Source organism: Mauremys reevesii, linkage group 1 (genome assembly GCF_016161935.1).
Source record: "Mauremys reevesii isolate NIE-2019 linkage group 1, ASM1616193v1, whole genome shotgun sequence".
NCBI lineage: Eukaryota > Metazoa > Chordata > Testudines > Geoemydidae > Mauremys > Mauremys reevesii.
In genome coordinates, this window is record NC_052623.1 from 1,090,478 (window position 1) to 1,106,778 (window position 16,301).

The 16,301-nt window shown below is 67.8% G+C and overlaps 2 protein-coding genes across 5 annotated transcripts in view; one reads left to right on the forward strand and one right to left on the reverse strand.

Annotated features, from left to right (window-relative positions):
• CNGA4 (cyclic nucleotide gated channel subunit alpha 4) overlaps positions 1 to 1,414 on the reverse strand; it is a 34,237-nt gene extending 32,823 nt beyond the window's left edge. Inside the window, exon 1 of the mRNA XM_039485864.1 lies at positions 1,280 to 1,414. Coding sequence (XP_039341798.1) covers positions 1,280 to 1,414 — 135 coding nt within the window. The remainder of the gene's footprint in view (positions 1 to 1,279) is intronic.
• The window catches only part of FHIP1B (FHF complex subunit HOOK interacting protein 1B), a 42,193-nt gene that overhangs the window by 7,126 nt on the left and 18,766 nt on the right, over positions 1 to 16,301 (forward strand). For all 4 annotated transcript variants that reach the window (XM_039520020.1, XM_039520022.1, XM_039520021.1 and 1 more), the window contains one exon: positions 10,742 to 11,030. In XM_039520020.1, coding sequence (XP_039375954.1) covers positions 10,893 to 11,030 — 138 coding nt within the window. In that variant the 5' untranslated portion in view covers positions 10,742 to 10,892. The remainder of the gene's footprint in view (positions 1 to 10,741; positions 11,031 to 16,301) is intronic.

Below are 16,301 nucleotides of genomic sequence, written 5' to 3' on the forward strand. Positions count from 1 at the left end.
CCTGCGCCTTGGGCAAAGTACTCTCCCCATTGTCAGGGCGCAGTGCCCTGCGCCGACTCTGACTACGGGTCATGACCAGGGCACCCCGGGCGTTGCTTGGCCAGTCCTCCAGGTCCCCCCCTCAACACCTTAGTGGGCAAATGCGGGTGTACCCCAACGTCCTTGGGGCCCTCCTTGGCCCCCCACTTCAGGTGTACCCTCGCCACGGGCACCTTGAATGGGGTCCCGCTCACACCCCTCAGGGTCAGGTAGGTGTCGGGCACCACCCGATCTGAGGCCACCACCTCGGGCCGGGCCAGCGTCACCTCTGCGCCCGTGTCCCAGTACCCAGTGACCTTCCTCCCATCTACCTCCAGGGGAACAAGGCACTCGCTCCGCAGGGACAGCCCCGCACCCACCCTGTAAACGGAGAAGCTGGTGTCCGGAGCATCCAGCCCCCCAGAGGAGCTGGCCTGGGGCCCTCCTCCCTCCTTCCCATGTGGTACGCGGCCAGCCCCCCTTGCCTGGGAACGCTGCCCCTCATCCAGCTGGGTCTTTACCCAGTCAACCCTCTGTGGGTTGGGTCTGCTCCGTCTGTCCCTGAGCCTGGGGCACTGGGCCCGTATGTGGCCTCTTTGGCCACAGCGATAGCAGCCCATGTCCCGTGGGTCCCCTCGAGCAGGGTTCTCCATGCTTCCCCTTCGGGAGGCCCCTAGGTCACTCTTTTTCCGCCTTGTGGCAGGCCTGTTCCTGTGGGACTCCTCCCTGTTATCCCCTGCCCCACTGTCCACAAACTCGTCGGCCAGCCGGCCTGCGTGCTGCGGGTTCTCTGGCTTCTGGTCCATCAACCATCGCCTCAGGTCGGATGGGCACTGCTCATACAGGTGCTCCAGTATGAATAGGTCAAGCAGGTCCTCTTTAGTTTGGGCCCCAGCCGTCCACTTGCGGGCATACCCCTGCGCCCGGTTGACCAGTTGCAGGTATGTGCCCTCCCGGGTCTTATGTTGACTCCGGAACCTCTTCCGGTACATCTCCGGGGTCAGCCCAAACTCGCGGAGCAGGGCCTGTTTGAACAGTTCGTAGTCCCCTGCCTCCGCCCCTCTCATTCGGCTGTACACCTCCACGGCGGTGGAGTCCAGTAAGGGGGAGAGAAACTGGATCCTGTCTGCAGGGTCCACCGGTGCAGCTCGCAGGCCGTCTCAAAGGCCGTCAGGAAGGTGTCTATGTCCTCCCCCTCCTTACGCCGGGCCAGGAAGCTTGTATCAAAGCTCTTTGTAGGCTTGGGTCCCCCCTCACTCACCGCAGCCGGGGCCCCGCTGCTCCTCAGCCGGGCCAGGTCCAGCTCATGCTGATGCTGGTTCTCCCGTTTCTTCAGTTCTTGCCTCCTTAACTCGAGCTCTTCCCGTCTCAGCTCCCTGTCTTGTTCCAGCCGCATCCGTTCCAGGGACGATCCCCTGCTGGCCGGGGGGGTCAGGGTGCCCTCGGTTTCGCTGGGCTTCCCCCAACCCCTCCCCTAGGTATAGGGGGGCAGGGTCTCGGGTTGTCCTCGGCAGCAGTCTGGCCCCTCCCAGCCATGTCAGGCCCCGGGGCCCCACTGCGTCCGCCGGGCGGCTTCCCTCCGGGACAGGGCTCGGTTCACCCAAGCGATCCGTCTCCTCCAGCTGGGCAATGAGCTGGTCTTTGGTGGAGCTCCCACTGCGCAGCCCCCTCTGCCGGCACAGCTCCATCATAGAATCTCAGGGTTGGAAGGGACCTCAGGATGTCATCCAGTGCAATCCCCTGCTGAAAGCAGGACCAAACCCAACTAAATCATCCCAGCCAGGGCTTTGTCTCTAAGGAAGGAGATTCCACCACCTCCCTAGGGAACCCATTCCAGTGCTTCACCACCCTTCCAGTGAAAAAGTTTTTCCTAACGTCCAACCTAAACCAGGTCTTTCTTAAGTCGCTTAGCAAACATCTTCCTGCTGGCCCCTCGCCGGCCTGTGCTCTCCGCTTCCCACCGGTTCCAGGGACACCCCTCGTGCACCAGCCCTTCTCCAGGTCACCCCCTCTCTGCCAGGGTCGAGCTGCAGACTCCTCCGCCCCTGGGACCGCTCGCTGCGATCCCCCGGGGGACCCTGGTACTGCAACAGTCCTTCTCTCTGGTCACACACTCCCAGGGGTTAATCGCCGCCTGACCCCGTCTCTCTCTGACTCGTCAGCACGCCTGGTTCCCGTCAATCCCCCTTTGCTTTACTGCTCCCCAGTCACTTACTGCAGGAAGCGTCGTCCACAGGGTGCAGTAGATCCCACCTCTGCCACCAGTTGTCATGGAGTGTGGGGGGACACAAGGCCCTGCACCCCCAGCTTCCTGCAATTCACCAGGACTCTCAGCCAGCCGGTAAAGCAGAAGGTTTATTTAGACGACAGGAACACAGTCCCAGACAGGCCTTGCAGGCACAGACAACAGGATCCTCCCCAGTTAGATCCATCTTGAGGCCCCAGGGGGGGTCAGAGCCCCGTCTGCACGCAGAGGTGTCACCTGGCCTCCAACCCCTTCCTGGGTTCTCACGTTACCCCTTCCTGGGTTCTCTGCTCAGGTCTCCTCCCTCAAGGTCAGTCTCCCGTCCCCCAGCGCAGATCAGGCTGACACCCCCCACTCAGCATTCACAGGCCACAGTCAGAACAGTCCCAGTTTGTCACAAGCTCTTCATGGGAGTCCGAGGCACAAGACCCTGCCTCCCCTCCGTGCTAGCGGCTAGTGCTGGGCGGGCTGACGGATCCACACCCTTCTCCCGCCGATGCAGCGCCTCTTGCTGGCTCTGCTGTCTGGGCCTGGCTCCCCTGCTCGCTGGCCTCTCCTGGCCTCTCTGCTCAGCTGCTGGCTGCCTGGGCGGGCGGGCCCAGCCCGTGCCAGGGTTATTTCTGGCTGGCTGCTGCAAGCCGCTGACTCACGGCCCGGGAGTAGCTCCCGCAGCCTGTCCGACCTGTCAGGCTCTGCCGGGCAGGATGCAGGCAGCGCCGGGTGGGCGGGCCTGAACCAGGGCGTGTCTCCGGACCCTCCTGCTTCAGCTCTGGTAATTGGGCCAGGGGATCCAGCAGCTCCGGAGCACAGTCTGCTCCTGCCCCTCGTGCCACCAGCTTCTCTGGGTTGGCCCCCGCCCTTGCGGGTGGAGAGACAGCGCCCAGCGCTGGGCCAGGGCTTGCTCCCTGCGAAACACGCTGCCTCTGGCATCTCATGGGCCAGGGGCTGGGCTGGGCTGGGCACCAGCATGGCCTGGGGGCTCCCCTGCTAGCTGGCTGGGTCTGAGCTGGAGGGGTGAGAGCCGCCCCCGCGCAGCCAGTGCTCTGCTGCCCTGGGGCAGGCATGGCAGGGCCCAGCTCCCTCTGCCTGGCCCTTCCCCTGCTGCCCGAGGGCAGCCGTGTACTCGGGGCCAGGCCCCAGGCGGCTGCTCAGCAGAGCCGTGGCCAGGTGCCGGCAGGGGAGGCCTGGGGCATTGCCCAGCCTGGCTCACTTGCCGGCTGGAGGCGAGGGTGCAGGGGCTCTGGCTGGGCTGGCGCCGGGCGGCCCGGCTCCGAGTCCTGCCTGCAGGGCACTGTCCTCTGGGCTCGGAGAGGGGCCTCCCAAAGCAGCTGTAGGCCCGTGGCCCTGCCCCGAGCCCAGCGGGCTGCCAGTCGCCTGAGGGACAGCAGCAGCAGGGCTGGGGAAGGAACTGGCCCGCGGGTCCCCCACCCAGCTGCACTGAGCTGCCCCCCGCTCTGACACCCTTCCCCTTTGAGCTGAGCCGTGTCTGGGGGAACCCTGCGGCTGGCCGAGCCCCCAGCGGGCAGTTCTGGGCAGGGGCCGTGCTCACGGAGCTGGGGGAGGGGGGCCTGTGCCTGTGTGCCCAGGCCAGGCCCGGCTGGCAGGTGGCACTGCTCTCGCAGCAGGGGCCAGGCAAAGCTCTCCTGGCCTTCACCGGCCGGTGTCCTTCGGTGCCCCCGGGGCCAGGTGGGGGCGTCCCGCCGGGAGGGAAACATGCCAAAGCCTGGAGCTGCCAGCCTGCCCTGGAGAGCGGCCCAGCCTGCTGGCAGCAGTGCCTGGGGGGGAGCCAGGCGGCTGTCGCTGTTGGGGCACGGCAGGGGCTGAGCCCTTCGTCCCCCCTGAGCTGAGCCAGGGCCGCCGGGGGCCCGGGCCTGCGGGTGGCGCTGTTCTGGCTGGGCTGGCTGTTGGCAGGAGCCAGCCAGGTGCAGGGTGTCTACATGGAGCGAACACATGGTGCAAAGCCCCCTTGGGTCCTGCTTTACGGGGGTGGGGCCCAGGTGTGGGATGTGGGTAGCCTGGGAGTCCTCGCCCCCATCAGAGCAGGGGCTGTGCTGGGATCCTGCTGACCGTCCCGTCCCGTCTGACCCGCTGTCCTGTTCCACCCACCGGCTCCGGGGACGGAGAGCCCACCCTGGCCTAGGGCACCCTGCTGGCTGTCTCCTGCCAGCCGCTGGCCTCGGGTGGGTCCCTGACAGGTCCCAGAGCTGCTCTCGGGGGGGCTTGTGGGCTCTGCCCAGGCCCCCCCCCCCAGAGAACTGCCATCGGGCAAGCTGGGCGCACTCGCTGCAGGAGGGGACGAGGGGGCAGCCTGCTGGGGCAGTTCCCGGGGGCTCCCGCCAGGCGCCCAGGGGCTGGAGGCTGCCCAGCAGGCCCTGGTTCCTGGGCTTCCCCATCTGCAGCCGTCAGGGCTCTGGGCCCATCTCAGGTGGAAGCTCTTTGGGGCTCAGTTCTGTCTGTACAGCACCCACCGTGGGGGGGCTCCAGTGCTACAAATCCTAACGCAGGGCCGGTGTTCCAATACCCTCCATTGCTGAGTGGGCCCTGGCCCCTGGGATGCTCACTGAGGCTGCAACGCCACCGCCCTGCTCCTTGCTATCCATCCAAGGCCGGCCCTCAGCTGAGCCCCCCAGACCTTTGCAGGGGCGCTGCTTCCCGGGGCCACTCCAGCCAGGCCTGGGGCTCCGGCTGCATTGACTCGCACGGTGCTACGGGATGCCCAGCACCCACTTGCTCGGGGCCCAGCCAGGCCCCGGTGGTGACGAGGTCGTTGCCTGCAGCCCAGCACGTAGGGAGGGTCCTGGGGAAGCCAGAGGTTCTGCAACCCCACTTTGCAGTCAGACGTGACTCTCAGCCAGCCGGGAACACAGCCTAGGGCAGAGCTTGTTAGCACAGAAAATCGCTCAAACAGGGCAGTCACAGCCCTAGGCTGGGGTTTTTCCACCTCTAAGGCAAAGCAAACCAGCCAGACACTGGCTAAGCACAAGTCTGTCACAGAGTATGGGAGAGTCAGGCCCTGCACCCCTGGCTTCCTGCGATTCCCCAGGACTCTCAGCCAGCCGGTAAAGCAGGTGGTTTATTTAGCCGACAGGAACACAGTCCAGGACAGGTTTTGCAGGCACAGACAACAGGATCCCCCCAGTTAGATCCATCTTGGGGTCTCAGGAGCACCACAGCCCCCTTGGGGGGTCAGAGCCTCATCTGCGCCTCCCTCCATTCCCCAGCCAGCTCCTGAAAACTTCCTCTCTCCCCCCAGCGTCTCCTCTCCCAGCCTCTGTTCAGCTCCCTGGGCAGAGGTGTCACCTGGCCTCCAACCCCTTCCTGGGTTCATGCTCAGGTATTCTGCCTCAAGGCCAGTCTCCCATCCCCCAGTGCAGATCGTCCTCCCAGGCCAACACCCCCCACTCAGCATTCACAGACCACAGTGAGAACAGTCCCAGTTCCTCACAAAGTCACAGACACTCCAGTCTCCCAGTATCACCACCAGTGCCACTCGTCCTGGGGATGAATGGTTATGAAAACCAACACCCCAATAAAAGGACCAAAGGACCAAGCCCCAGACCCAGGTCAATATACACATCAGATCTTACCCACAAATCACGCTGTTGCCAATCCTCTAGAATCTAAAATCTAAAGGTTTATTCATAAAGGGAAAAAGGTAGAGATGAGAGGTAGAATTGGTTAAATGGAATCAGTTACATACAGTAATGGCAAAGTTCTTAGTTCAGGCTTGTAGCAGTGATGGAGTAAACTGCAGGTTTAAATCAAGTCTCTGGAACATCCCCCGCTGGGATGGGTCATTCAGTCCTTTGTTCAGAGCTTCAGTTTGTAGCAAAGTCCCTCCAGAGGTATGAAGCAGGACTGAAGACCAGATGGAGATGAGGCATCAGCCTTATATAGACTTTTCCAGGTGTAAGAACCTCTTTGTCCTCACTGTGGAAAATTACAGCAAAATGGAGTCTGGAGTCACATGGGCCAGTCCCTGCATACTTTGCTGAGTCACAAGGCGTGTCTGCCTTCTCTCCATGGGTCAGTTGTGTAGCCGATGGCCCTTTAATGGGCCATCAAGCAGGCTAGGCAGGGCTAACACCAGCTTGTCTGGGGTGTCACCCAGAAGCATAGCACAAGTTTGAAGTACTGACAGTACAGAGCCAATATTCATAACTTCAACTACAAAATGACACATGCGCCCAGACAGCATAATCCTAACCAGCCACCCATAATCATAGAATCTCAGGGTTGGAAGGGACCTCAGGAGGTATCTAGTCCAGCCCCCTGCTCAAAGCAGGACCAAACCCAACTTAATCATCCCAGCCAGGGCTGTGTCAAGCCTGACCTTAAAAACCTCTAAGGAAGGAGATTCCACCACCTCCCTAGGGAACCCATTCCAGTGCTTCACCACCCTACTAGGGAAAAAGTTTTTCCTAATATCCAACCTAAACCTCCCCCACTGCAACTTGAGACCATTGCTCCTTGTTCTGTCATAAGGTACCACTGAGAACAGTCTAGATCCATCCTCTTTGGAACCCCCTTTCAGGTAGTTGAAAGCAGCTATCAAATCCCCCCTCACTCTTCTCTTCTGCAGACTAAACAATCCCAGTTCCTGGTCTTAGACACCTCAGATGACCCCCTTTACATAAGATTTGGTGCCACTACAGGACCTTGGTTGCAACCATGTTCTATATGGTCCCAGATTATATCAATAATGTCACAGTGACCCAGCAGGGAGGGGGGCGGATTGACCTGGGAATGTCGTCTGGTTTTACTGAGGCTGTCTGCATGGGGGAGGGGAGAGCAGGGGGTGACTTTAGGTGAGGGACATACCTGAGCCGGGAGGGGTTGGGGGGAGTTGACACCTTTGCCCGGGAATCTGGACAAAGGGAGAGGGGAAGAAGGAGGGGGAGAGCCGGCTGGAGGGGTTTGGGTTTCAGTTTGGGGCTGGCTGGGAGGAGGCAGGAACCCCAAGTCTGGGGTCTAAGCTCCTTGCCCCCCAGAGGGACCTGGCTGAGGGGTCCTGGTTGTACCTACAAGCCCTGCTTGGGACTGTTCCTGTCGTCTAATAACCCTTCTGTGTTCCTGGCTGGCTGAGAGTCCCGGTGAATCGCAGGAAGTGGGGCTGCAGGCAGGTCCGGTGCAAGGATGTTTCGCGCCCTAGGCAAAACTTCCATCTTGTGCCTTCCCCCACCCCCGCCCTGAGACTCACCCCCCACTCCACGGCGGTTCCCCGCCTCCATCCTGAGGCGCTCCTCCCCTGCAGCAGTTCCCCCATCCGCCCTGAGGCACCCCCCTTGCTGCAGCTCCCATCCTCCATCCTCTGCCCTGAGGCAGCCCCCCGCCCCAGCTCACCCCTGCTCCGCGCACGAGCACCCCGAGCACGCCATCGCTGCTTCACTTCTCCCGCCTCCCAGGCTTGCGGCGCCTAAGCTGATTGGTGAAGTGAAGCAGCTCACCCCTGCCTCGCCTCCTCCCTGAGCACGCTGTGGCCGCTTCACTTCTCCTGCCTCCCAGGCTTGTGGCACCAATCCGTTTAGGCGCCGCAAGCCGGGGAGGTGGGAGAAGTGAAGCGGCCACGGCGTGCTCGGGGAGGCGGGCAGGTGAGCTGGGCGGAGTTCCCCTGCCCCCCCCCCCTTACTTGCTGCAGGCGGCCCTCCCCGCGCTCCCTGCCCCAGCTCCCTCCGCCTAAATGCCGGCGGCGACCGGGGTGCCCAAAGATCCGGCCGCCGCGGTCACTGCCAAAGAAAATGGCGCCCCCCAAATCCTAGCGCCCTAGGTGACCGCCTAAATGGTTGCACCGGCCCTGGGCGCATGGCCCGGACTCCCCCACACTCTATGACACATGTACATGCCGCAGCTTCCACATCCAGTCATCCTCATTGTGACTTCCACTGCTGCCTCTGTATGGGTCAGAGGCTTCCCACCGAAACCCTGTTAGTCTGGGAAACACACCCCAGCAAACCACCTCCCGCTACCGCAGTACAGACCCCAGCAGGCACCAGAACACCCCCCTCCCTTCGCTGGCCTGGCTAGTCCTCTGCCTTGCTCGCTCAGTGTGCCCCGCAAACTCCCCCTGCAACGCCCGTTTACAGCTCTGGTTGCTGGCTGCTGGGCCGGGTCGTTGGCCGGGGGGTTGGGCGGTTCGGCTCAGTGCTGGCAAGTTGGGCGGTTCAGCGCCAGGGGGTTGGCCGGCTCAGTGCCGGCGGGTTGAGCAGTTCGGCGCTGGGGGGTTGGGCAGGGAGTTTGGCGGCTCAGCGCCGGGGGGCTGGGTGGCTCGGCGCTGGGGGGTTGGGTTGGGGGTTTGGCGGCTCAGTGCCGGCGGGTTGAGCAGTTCGGCGCTGGGGGGTTGGGCAGGGAGTTTGGCGGCTCAGCGCCGTGGGGCTGGGTGGCTCGGCGCTGGGGGGCTGGGCAGGGAGTTTGGCGGCTCAGCGCCGGGGGGCTGGGTGGCTCGGCGCTGGGGGGCTGGGCAGGGAGTTTGGCGGCTCAGCGCCGGGGGGCTGGGTGGCTCGGCGCTGGGGGGTTGGGCAGGGGATTTGGCGGCTCAGCGCCGTGGGGCTGGGTGGCTCGGCGCTGGGGGGTTGGGCAGGGAGTTTGGCGGCTCAGCGCCGGGGCTGGGTGGCTCGGCGCTAGGGGCTGGGCAGGGGTTTGGCGGCTCAGCGCCGGGGCTGGGGGCTCGGCGCTGGGGGCTGGGGGCTCGGCGCTGGGGTTGGGTAGGGGTTTGGCGGCTCAGCGCCGGGGCTGGGGGCTCGGCGCTGGGGGCTGGGGGCTCGGCGCTGGGGGGTTGGGCAGGGAGTTTGGCGGCTCAGGGCCGGGGGGCTGGGGGGTTCGGCGCTGGGGGGCTGGGTGGCTCGGTGCTAGGGTTGGGCAGGGGTTTGGCGGCTCAGCGCCGGGGCTGGGGGCTCGGCGCTGGGGGGTTGGGCAGGGAGTTTGGCGGCTCAGCGTCGGGGGCTGGGGGGCTCGGCGCTGGGGGGTTGGGCAGGGGGTTTGGCGGCTCAGCGCCGGGGGGCTGGGGGGCTCGGCGCTGGGGGCTGGGGGCTCGGCGCTGGGGTTGGGCAGGGGTTTGGCGGCTCAGCGCCGGGGCTGGGGGCTCGGCGCGCGGGGTTGGGCAGGGGTTTGGCGGCTCAGCGCCGGGGCTGGGGGCTCGGCGCTGGGGTTGGGCAGGGGTTTGGCGGCTCAGCGCCGGGGCTGGGGCGCTCGGCGCTGCGGGGTTGGGCAGGGGGTTGGCGGCTCAGCGCCGGGGGCTGGGTGGCTCGGCGCTGGGGGGTTGGGTAGGGGGTTTGGCGGCTCAGCGTCGGGGGGCTGGGTGGCTCGGCGTTGGGGGCTGGGCAGGGGGTTTGGCGGCTCAGCGCCGGGGGGCTGGGGGGCTCGGCGCTGGGGGGTTGGGTAGGGGTTTGGCGGCTCAGCGCCGGGGCTGGGGGCTCGGCGCTGGGGTTGGGCAGGGGGTTTGGCGGCTCAGCGCCGGGGGGCTGGGTGGCTCAGCGCTGGGGGGCTGGGGGGCTCGGCGCTGGGGTTGGGCAGGAGTTTGGCGGCTCAGCGCCGGGGGCTGGGTGGCTCGGCGCTGGGGGGTTGGGTAGGGGGTTTGGCGGCTCAGCGCTGGGGGGTTGGGTAGGGGGTTTGGCGGCTCAGCGCCGGGGGCTGGGTGGCTCGGCGCTGGGGGGTTGGGCAGGGAGTTTGGCGGCTCAGCGCCGGGGGGCTGGGTGGTTTGGCGCTGGGGGGCTGGGGGGCTCGGCGCCGCAGGGTTGGCCGTGGGGTTGGGCGGCTCGGCACCGGGTCGTTGGCCAGGTGGTTGGGCAGCACGGTGGCCGGTTCCATGGGTGGCTCGTTGGCCAGGTGGTTGGACATCGTGTTGGCCGGTTTGGCGGGTGGCTCATGGGGCGGGCTCTGGGGCGCCCTGCTCCTCTTCTCCCCCATGGGTCTCCGCAGCCCAGGGGCTCTCCTGGGACAGGCTGCCAAGCAGAGCCGGGGCCTGGCTCGGCTGAGCTGCGTCTGGTCGGCCAGGGGAGAGCGGGGGGCTCGGGGCAGGGAATGTGCTGTAGGGAACAGCCCAGCCCTGGGCCGGGACTAGCGGGGTAACCCCCCTCCTCCCGGGACTGAGCACTCTGGGCAGGTCAGTGGCCAAGGGAGACGTCCGCTCCCCGTACCCCTCTCGGGGGTCGTGGACGTGGCTGCCTGGCTCATCTCCTGGGGCCGGCCGCAGAAGGGGCAGGGGGGCTGCCATGGGGTGCGAGGAAGTGGTGCAGTCGAGGGGCTGAGTGCCAGGCTGCCAGTGCTGGGTGCTGTGTGTGGGCACCCCCTGCCCGCAGGCTCTGCTCTGGGTGTGCTCTGCGCTGCTCCTGCCCCGGCAGCACCTGCCTCTCCTGCTGCTCCTTGCACTTTGCCCCTGCTGCGGGCAGGGCAGGGCGGGGTGGGGCTCGGTTCCCTGCAGGGGGACGAGGCGGGAGTCCCAGCACACGGGCTCCCTGCCTCATGTCGTCTCTCTCCCTACAGCCTGGTGCCACCGTGGCCGCAGCATGGAGCGCCGGCCCTGTCCTCGCCCGTCCGGCTCCACCGAGCAGCCGTTGCCTCAGCCCGTGGAGCGCCCAGGGGCTGCCCGTGCCCTGTAGCCCCCCCCGGCTGGAGCGGAGCTGTGCCCGTGGGCATGGAGAGGATGAGCTGGCTCAGCAAGCTGCACCCCCGGGCAGCGGGGCAGCGAGCCAGCCGCGGCGCCAGCCTGCAGAGCCCTGTGACGGCTGACCCCGAGACCTGCCTCATGGTCTTCAAGAACCACTGGTGCCAGGTGAGGGGGCCCAGCGGGGGGGACGATGCAGGGGGAGGAGGGGGAGCCGAGGGCCCCCAGGAAGTGGGGTGCTCCCAGGCGCCCAGGATGGGAACCCCCTTCCTTCTCGGGGGAGGGGGGGAGCCGTGGGCCCCTCCACCTCCTGGGACTGCAGCTCTCGGAGCCTGAGCAGCCCGTCTCTGCCGTGGGCCCCCCCAGGGAGTCCCCTCCCTCTGGAGCTCCGGGGCCTCCCCTCCCAGAGGGGACAATGCCCCCCCGAGCGGCTCTCAGCCAGCGTCAAACAGGAGGGTTTATAAACTCTCCAGCCTCAGGCCTGGCCTCCCTCAGCCCAGCACATCCCAGTCTCCCTGCGTCTTGGGGGGCTCCACCTGCTCCCCCTCCGCAGCCCAGAGCCCTGGGCCCCCCCAGCTCCTCCCCTCCTTTGTCCTCCGTCCCAGGTAAACAGGCCACTGGGCCCCTCTCCCTTCTGTCCTTTGTGCCCCTCGGGCTGGAGCCGGCGGGTAGGGCACCGGGCCCCTCTCCCTTCTGTCCTTTGTGCCCCTCGGGCTGGAGCCGGCGGGTAGGGCACCGGGCCCCTCTCCCTTCCGTCCTTTGTTCCCCTCGGGCTGGAGCCGGCGGGTAGGGCACCGGGCCCCTCTCCCTTCCGTCCCTTGTTCCCCTCGGGCTGGAGCTGGCGGGTAGGGCACCGGGCCCCTCTCTCCTCAGCCCTTTGTTCCCCTCGGGCTGGAGCCGGCGGGTAGGGCACCGGGCCCCTCTCTCCTCAGCCCTTTGTTCCCCTCGGGCTGGAGCCGGCAGGTAGGGCACCGGGCCCCTCTCCCTTCCGTCCTTTGTTCCCCTCGGGCTGGAGCCGGCGGGTAGGGCACCGGGCCCCTCTCCCTTCCGTCCTTTGTTCCCCTCGGGCTGGAGCCGGCGGGTAGGGCACCGGGCCCCTCTCCCTTCCGTCCTTTGTTCCCCTCGGGCTGGAGCCGGCGGGTAGGGCACCGGGCCCCTCTCCCTTCTGTCCTTTGTTCCCCTCGGGCTGGAGCCGGCGGGTAGGGCACCGGGCCCCTCTCTCCTCAGCCCTTTGTTCCCCTCGGGCTGGAGCCGGCGGGTAGGGCACCGGGCCCCTCTCTCCTCAGCCCTTTGTTCCCCTCGGGCTGGAGCCGGCAGGTAGGGCACCGGGCCCCTCTCCCTTCCGTCCTTTGTTCCCCTCGGGCTGGAGCCGGCGGGTAGGGCACCGGGCCCCTCTCCCTTCCGTCCTTTGTTCCCCTCGGGCTGGAGCCGGCGGGTAGGGCACCGGGCCCCTCTCCCTTCTGTCCTTTGTGCCCCTCGGGCTGGAGCCGGCGGGTAGGGCACCGGGCCCCTCTCCCTTCCGTCCCTTGTTCCCCTCGGGCTGGAGCCGGCGGGTAGGGCACCGGGCCCCTCTCTCCTCAGCCCTTTGTTCCCCTCGGGCTGGAGCCGGCGGGTAGGGCACCGGGCCCCTCTCCCTTCTGTCCTTTGTTCCCCTCGGGCTGGAGCCGGCGGGTAGGTCACCGGGCCCCTCTCCCTTCTGTGCTTTGTTCCCCTCGGGCTGGAGCCGGCGGGTAGGGCACGGGCCCCTCTCCTTCCGTCCTTTGTGCCCCTCGGGCTGGAGCCGGCGGGTAGGGCACGGGCCCCTCTCCCTTCTGTGCTTTGTTCCCCTCGGGCTGGAGCCGGCGGGTAGGGCACCGGGCCCCTCTCCCTTCCGTCCTTTGTGCCCCTCGGGCTGGAGCCGGCGGCTAGGGCACCGGGCCCCTCTCCCTTCCGCCCTTTGTTCCCCTCGGGCTGGAGCCGGCAGGTAGGTCACCGGGCCCCTCTCCCTTCTGTCCTTTGTTCCCCTCGGGCTGGAGCCGGCGGGTAGGGCACCGGGCCCCTCTCCCTTCCGCCCTTTGTTCCCCTCGGGCTGGAGCCGGCGGGTAGGGCACCGGGCCCCTCTCTCCTCAGCCCTTTGTTCCCCTCGGGCTGGAGCCGGCGGGTAGGGCACCGGGCCCCTCTCCCTTCCGCCCTTTGTTCCCCTCGGCCTGGAGCCGGCGGGTAGGGCACCGGGCCCCTCTCCCTTCCGTCCTTTGTTCCCCTCGGGCTGGAGCCGGTGGGTAGGGCACCGGGCCCCTCTCCCTTCTGTCCTTTGTGCCCCTCGGGCTGGAGCCGGCGGGTAGGGCACCGGGCTCCTCTCCCTTCCGTCCTTTGTTCCCCTCGGGCTGGAGCCGCGGGTAGGGCACGGGCCCCTCTCCCTTCCGTCCTTTGTGCCCCTCGGGCTGGAGCCGGCGGGTAGGGCACGGGCCCTCTCCCTTCCGTCCTTTGTTCCCCTCGGGCTGGAGCCGGCGGGTAGGGCACGGGCCCCTCTCCCTTCCGTCCTTTGTGCCCCTCGGGCTGGAGCCGCGGGTAGGGCACCGGGCCTCTCCCTTCTGTCCTTTGTGCCCCTCGGGCTGGAGCCGGCGGGTAGGGCACCGGGCCCCTCTCCCTTCCGTCCTTTGTTCCCCTCGGGCTGGAGCCGGCGGGTAGGGCACCGGGCCTCTCCCTTCTGTGCTTTGTTCCCCTCGGGCTGGAGCCGGCGGGTAGGGCACCGGGCCTCTCCTCAGCCCTTTGTTCCCCTCGGGCTGGAGCCGGCAGGTAGGGCACCGGGCCCCTCTCTCCTCAGCCCTTTGTTCCCCTCGGGCTGGAGCCGGCAGGTAGGGCACCGGGCCTCTCCCTTCCGTCCTTTGTTCCCCTCGGGCTGGAGCCGGGTAGGGCACCGGGCCCCTCTCCCTTCTGTCCTTTGTTCCCCTCGGGCTGGAGCCGGCGGGTAGGGCACCGGGCCCCTCTCCCTTCCGTCCTTTGTTCCCCTCGGGCTGGAGCCGGCGGGTAGGGCACCGGGCTCCTCTCCCTTCCGTCCTTAGTGCCCCTCGGGCTGGAGCCGGCGGGTAGGGCACCGGGCCCCTCTCCCTTCCGTCCTTTGTGCCCCTCGGGCTGGAGCCGGCGGGTAGGGCACCGGGCCCCTCTCCCTTCCGCCCTTTGTTCCCCTCGGGCTGGAGCCGGCGGGTAGGGCACCGGGCCCCTCTCCCTTCCGCCCTTTGTTCCCCTCGGGCTGGAGCCGGCGGGTAGGGCACCGGGCCCCTCTCTCCTCAGCCCTTTGTTCCCCTCGGGCTGGAGCCGGCGGGTAGGGCACCGGGCCCCTCTCCCTTCTGTCCTTTGTGCCCCTCGGGCTGGAGCCGGCGGGTAGGGCACCGGGCCCCTCTCCCTTCCGTCCCTTGTTCCCCTCGGGCTGGAGCCGGCGGGTAGGGCACCGGGCCCCTCTCCCTTCCGTCCCTTGTTCCCCTCGGGCTGGAGCCGGCGGGTAGGGCACCGGGCCCCTCTCCCTTCGCCCTTTGTTCCTCGGCCTGGAGCCGGCGGGTAGGGCACCGGGCCCCTCTCCCTTCCGTCCTTTGTTCCCCTCGGGCTGGAGCCGGTGGGTAGGGCACCGGGCCCCTCTCCCTTCCGTCCTTTGTTCCCCTCGGGCTGGAGCCGGCGGGTAGGGCACCGGGCCCCTCTCCCTTCCGTCCTTTGTTCCCCTCGGGCTGGAACCGGCGGGTAGGGCACCGGGCCCCTCTCCCTTCTGTCCTTTGTTCCCCTCGGGCTGGAGCCGGCGGGTAGGGCACCGGGCCCCTCTCCCTTCCGTCCTTTGTTCCCCTCGGGCTGGAGCCGGCGGGTAGGGCACCGGGCCCCTCTCCCTTCCGTCCTTTGTTCCCCTCGGGCTGGAGCCGGCGGGTAGGGCACCGGGCCCCTCTCCCTTCCGTCCTTTGTTCCCCTCGGGCTGGAGCCGGTGGGTAGGGCACCGGGCCCCTCTCCCTTCTGTCCTTTGTGCCCCTCGGGCTGGAGCCGGCGGGTAGGGCACCGGGCTCCTCTCCCTTCTGTCCTTTGTTCCCCTCGGGCTGGAGCCGGCGGGTAGGGCACCGGGCCCCTCTCCCTTCCGTCCTTTGTTCCCCTCGGGCTGGAGCCGGCGGGTAGGGCACCGGGCCCCTCTCCCTTCCGTCCTTTGTGCCCCTCGGGCTGGAGCCGGCGGGTAGGGCACCGGGCCCCTCTCCCTTCTGTCCTTTGTGCCCCTCGGGCTGGAGCCGGCGGGTAGGGCACCGGGCCCCTCTCTCCTCAGCCCTTTGTTCCCCTCGGGCTGGAGCCGGCAGGTAGGGCACCGGGCCCCTCTCCCTTCTGTCCTTTGTTCCCCTCGGGCTGGAGCCGGCGGGTAGGGCACCGGGCCCTCTCCCTTCCGTCCTTTGTTCCCCTCGGGCTGGAGCCGGCGGGTAGGGCACCGGGCCCCTCTCCCTTCTGTCCTTTGTTCCCCTCGGGCTGGAGCCGGCGGGTAGGGCACGGGCCCCTCTTCTGTCCTTTGTGCCCCTCGGGCTGGAGCCGGCGGGTAGGGCACCGGGCCCCTCTCCCTTCTGTCCTTTGTTCCTCGGGCTGGAGCCGGCGGGTAGGGCACGGGCCTCTCCCTTCCGCCCTTTGTTCCCCTCGGGCTGGAGCCGGCGGGTAGGGCACCGGGCCCCTCTCCCTTCCGTCCTTTGTTCCCCTCGGGCTGGAGCCGGTGGGTAGGGCACCGGGCCCCTCTCCCTTCCGTCCTTTGTTCCCCTCGGGCTGGAGCCGGCGGGTAGGGCACCGGGCCCCTCTCCCTTCTGTCCTTTGTTCCCCTCGGGCTGGAGCCGGCGGGTAGGGCACCGGGCCCCTCTCCCTTCCGTCCCTTGTTCCCCTCGGGCTGGAGCCGGCGGGTAGGGCACGGGCCCCTCTCCCTTCCGTCCATTGTGCCCCTCGGGCTGGAGCCGGCGGGTAGGGCACGGGCCCCTCTCCCTTCCGCCCTTTGTTCCTCGGGCTGGAGCCGGCGGGTAGGGCACCGGGCCTCTCTCCTCAGCCCTTTGTTCCCCTCGGGCTGGAGCCGGCGGGTAGGGCACGGGCCCCTCTCCCTTCCGTCCTTTGTTCCCCTCGGGCTGGAGCCGTGGGTAGGGCACCGGGCCCCTCTCCCTTCTGTCCTTTGTTCCCCTCGGGCTGGAGCCGGCGGGTAGGGCACCGGGCCCCTCTCCCTTCTGTGCTTTGTTCCCCTCGGGCTGGAGCCGGCGGGTAGGGCACCGGGCCCCTCTCCTCAGCCCTTTGTTCCCCTCGGGCTGGAGCCGGCGGGTAGGGCACCGGGCCCCTCTCTCCTCAGCCCTTTGTTCCCCTCGGGCTGGAGCCGGCAGGTAGGGCACCGGGCCCCTCTCCCTTCCGTCCTTTGTTCCCCTCGGGCTGGAGCCGGCGGGTAGGGCACCGGGCCCCTCTCCCTTCCGTCCTTTGTTC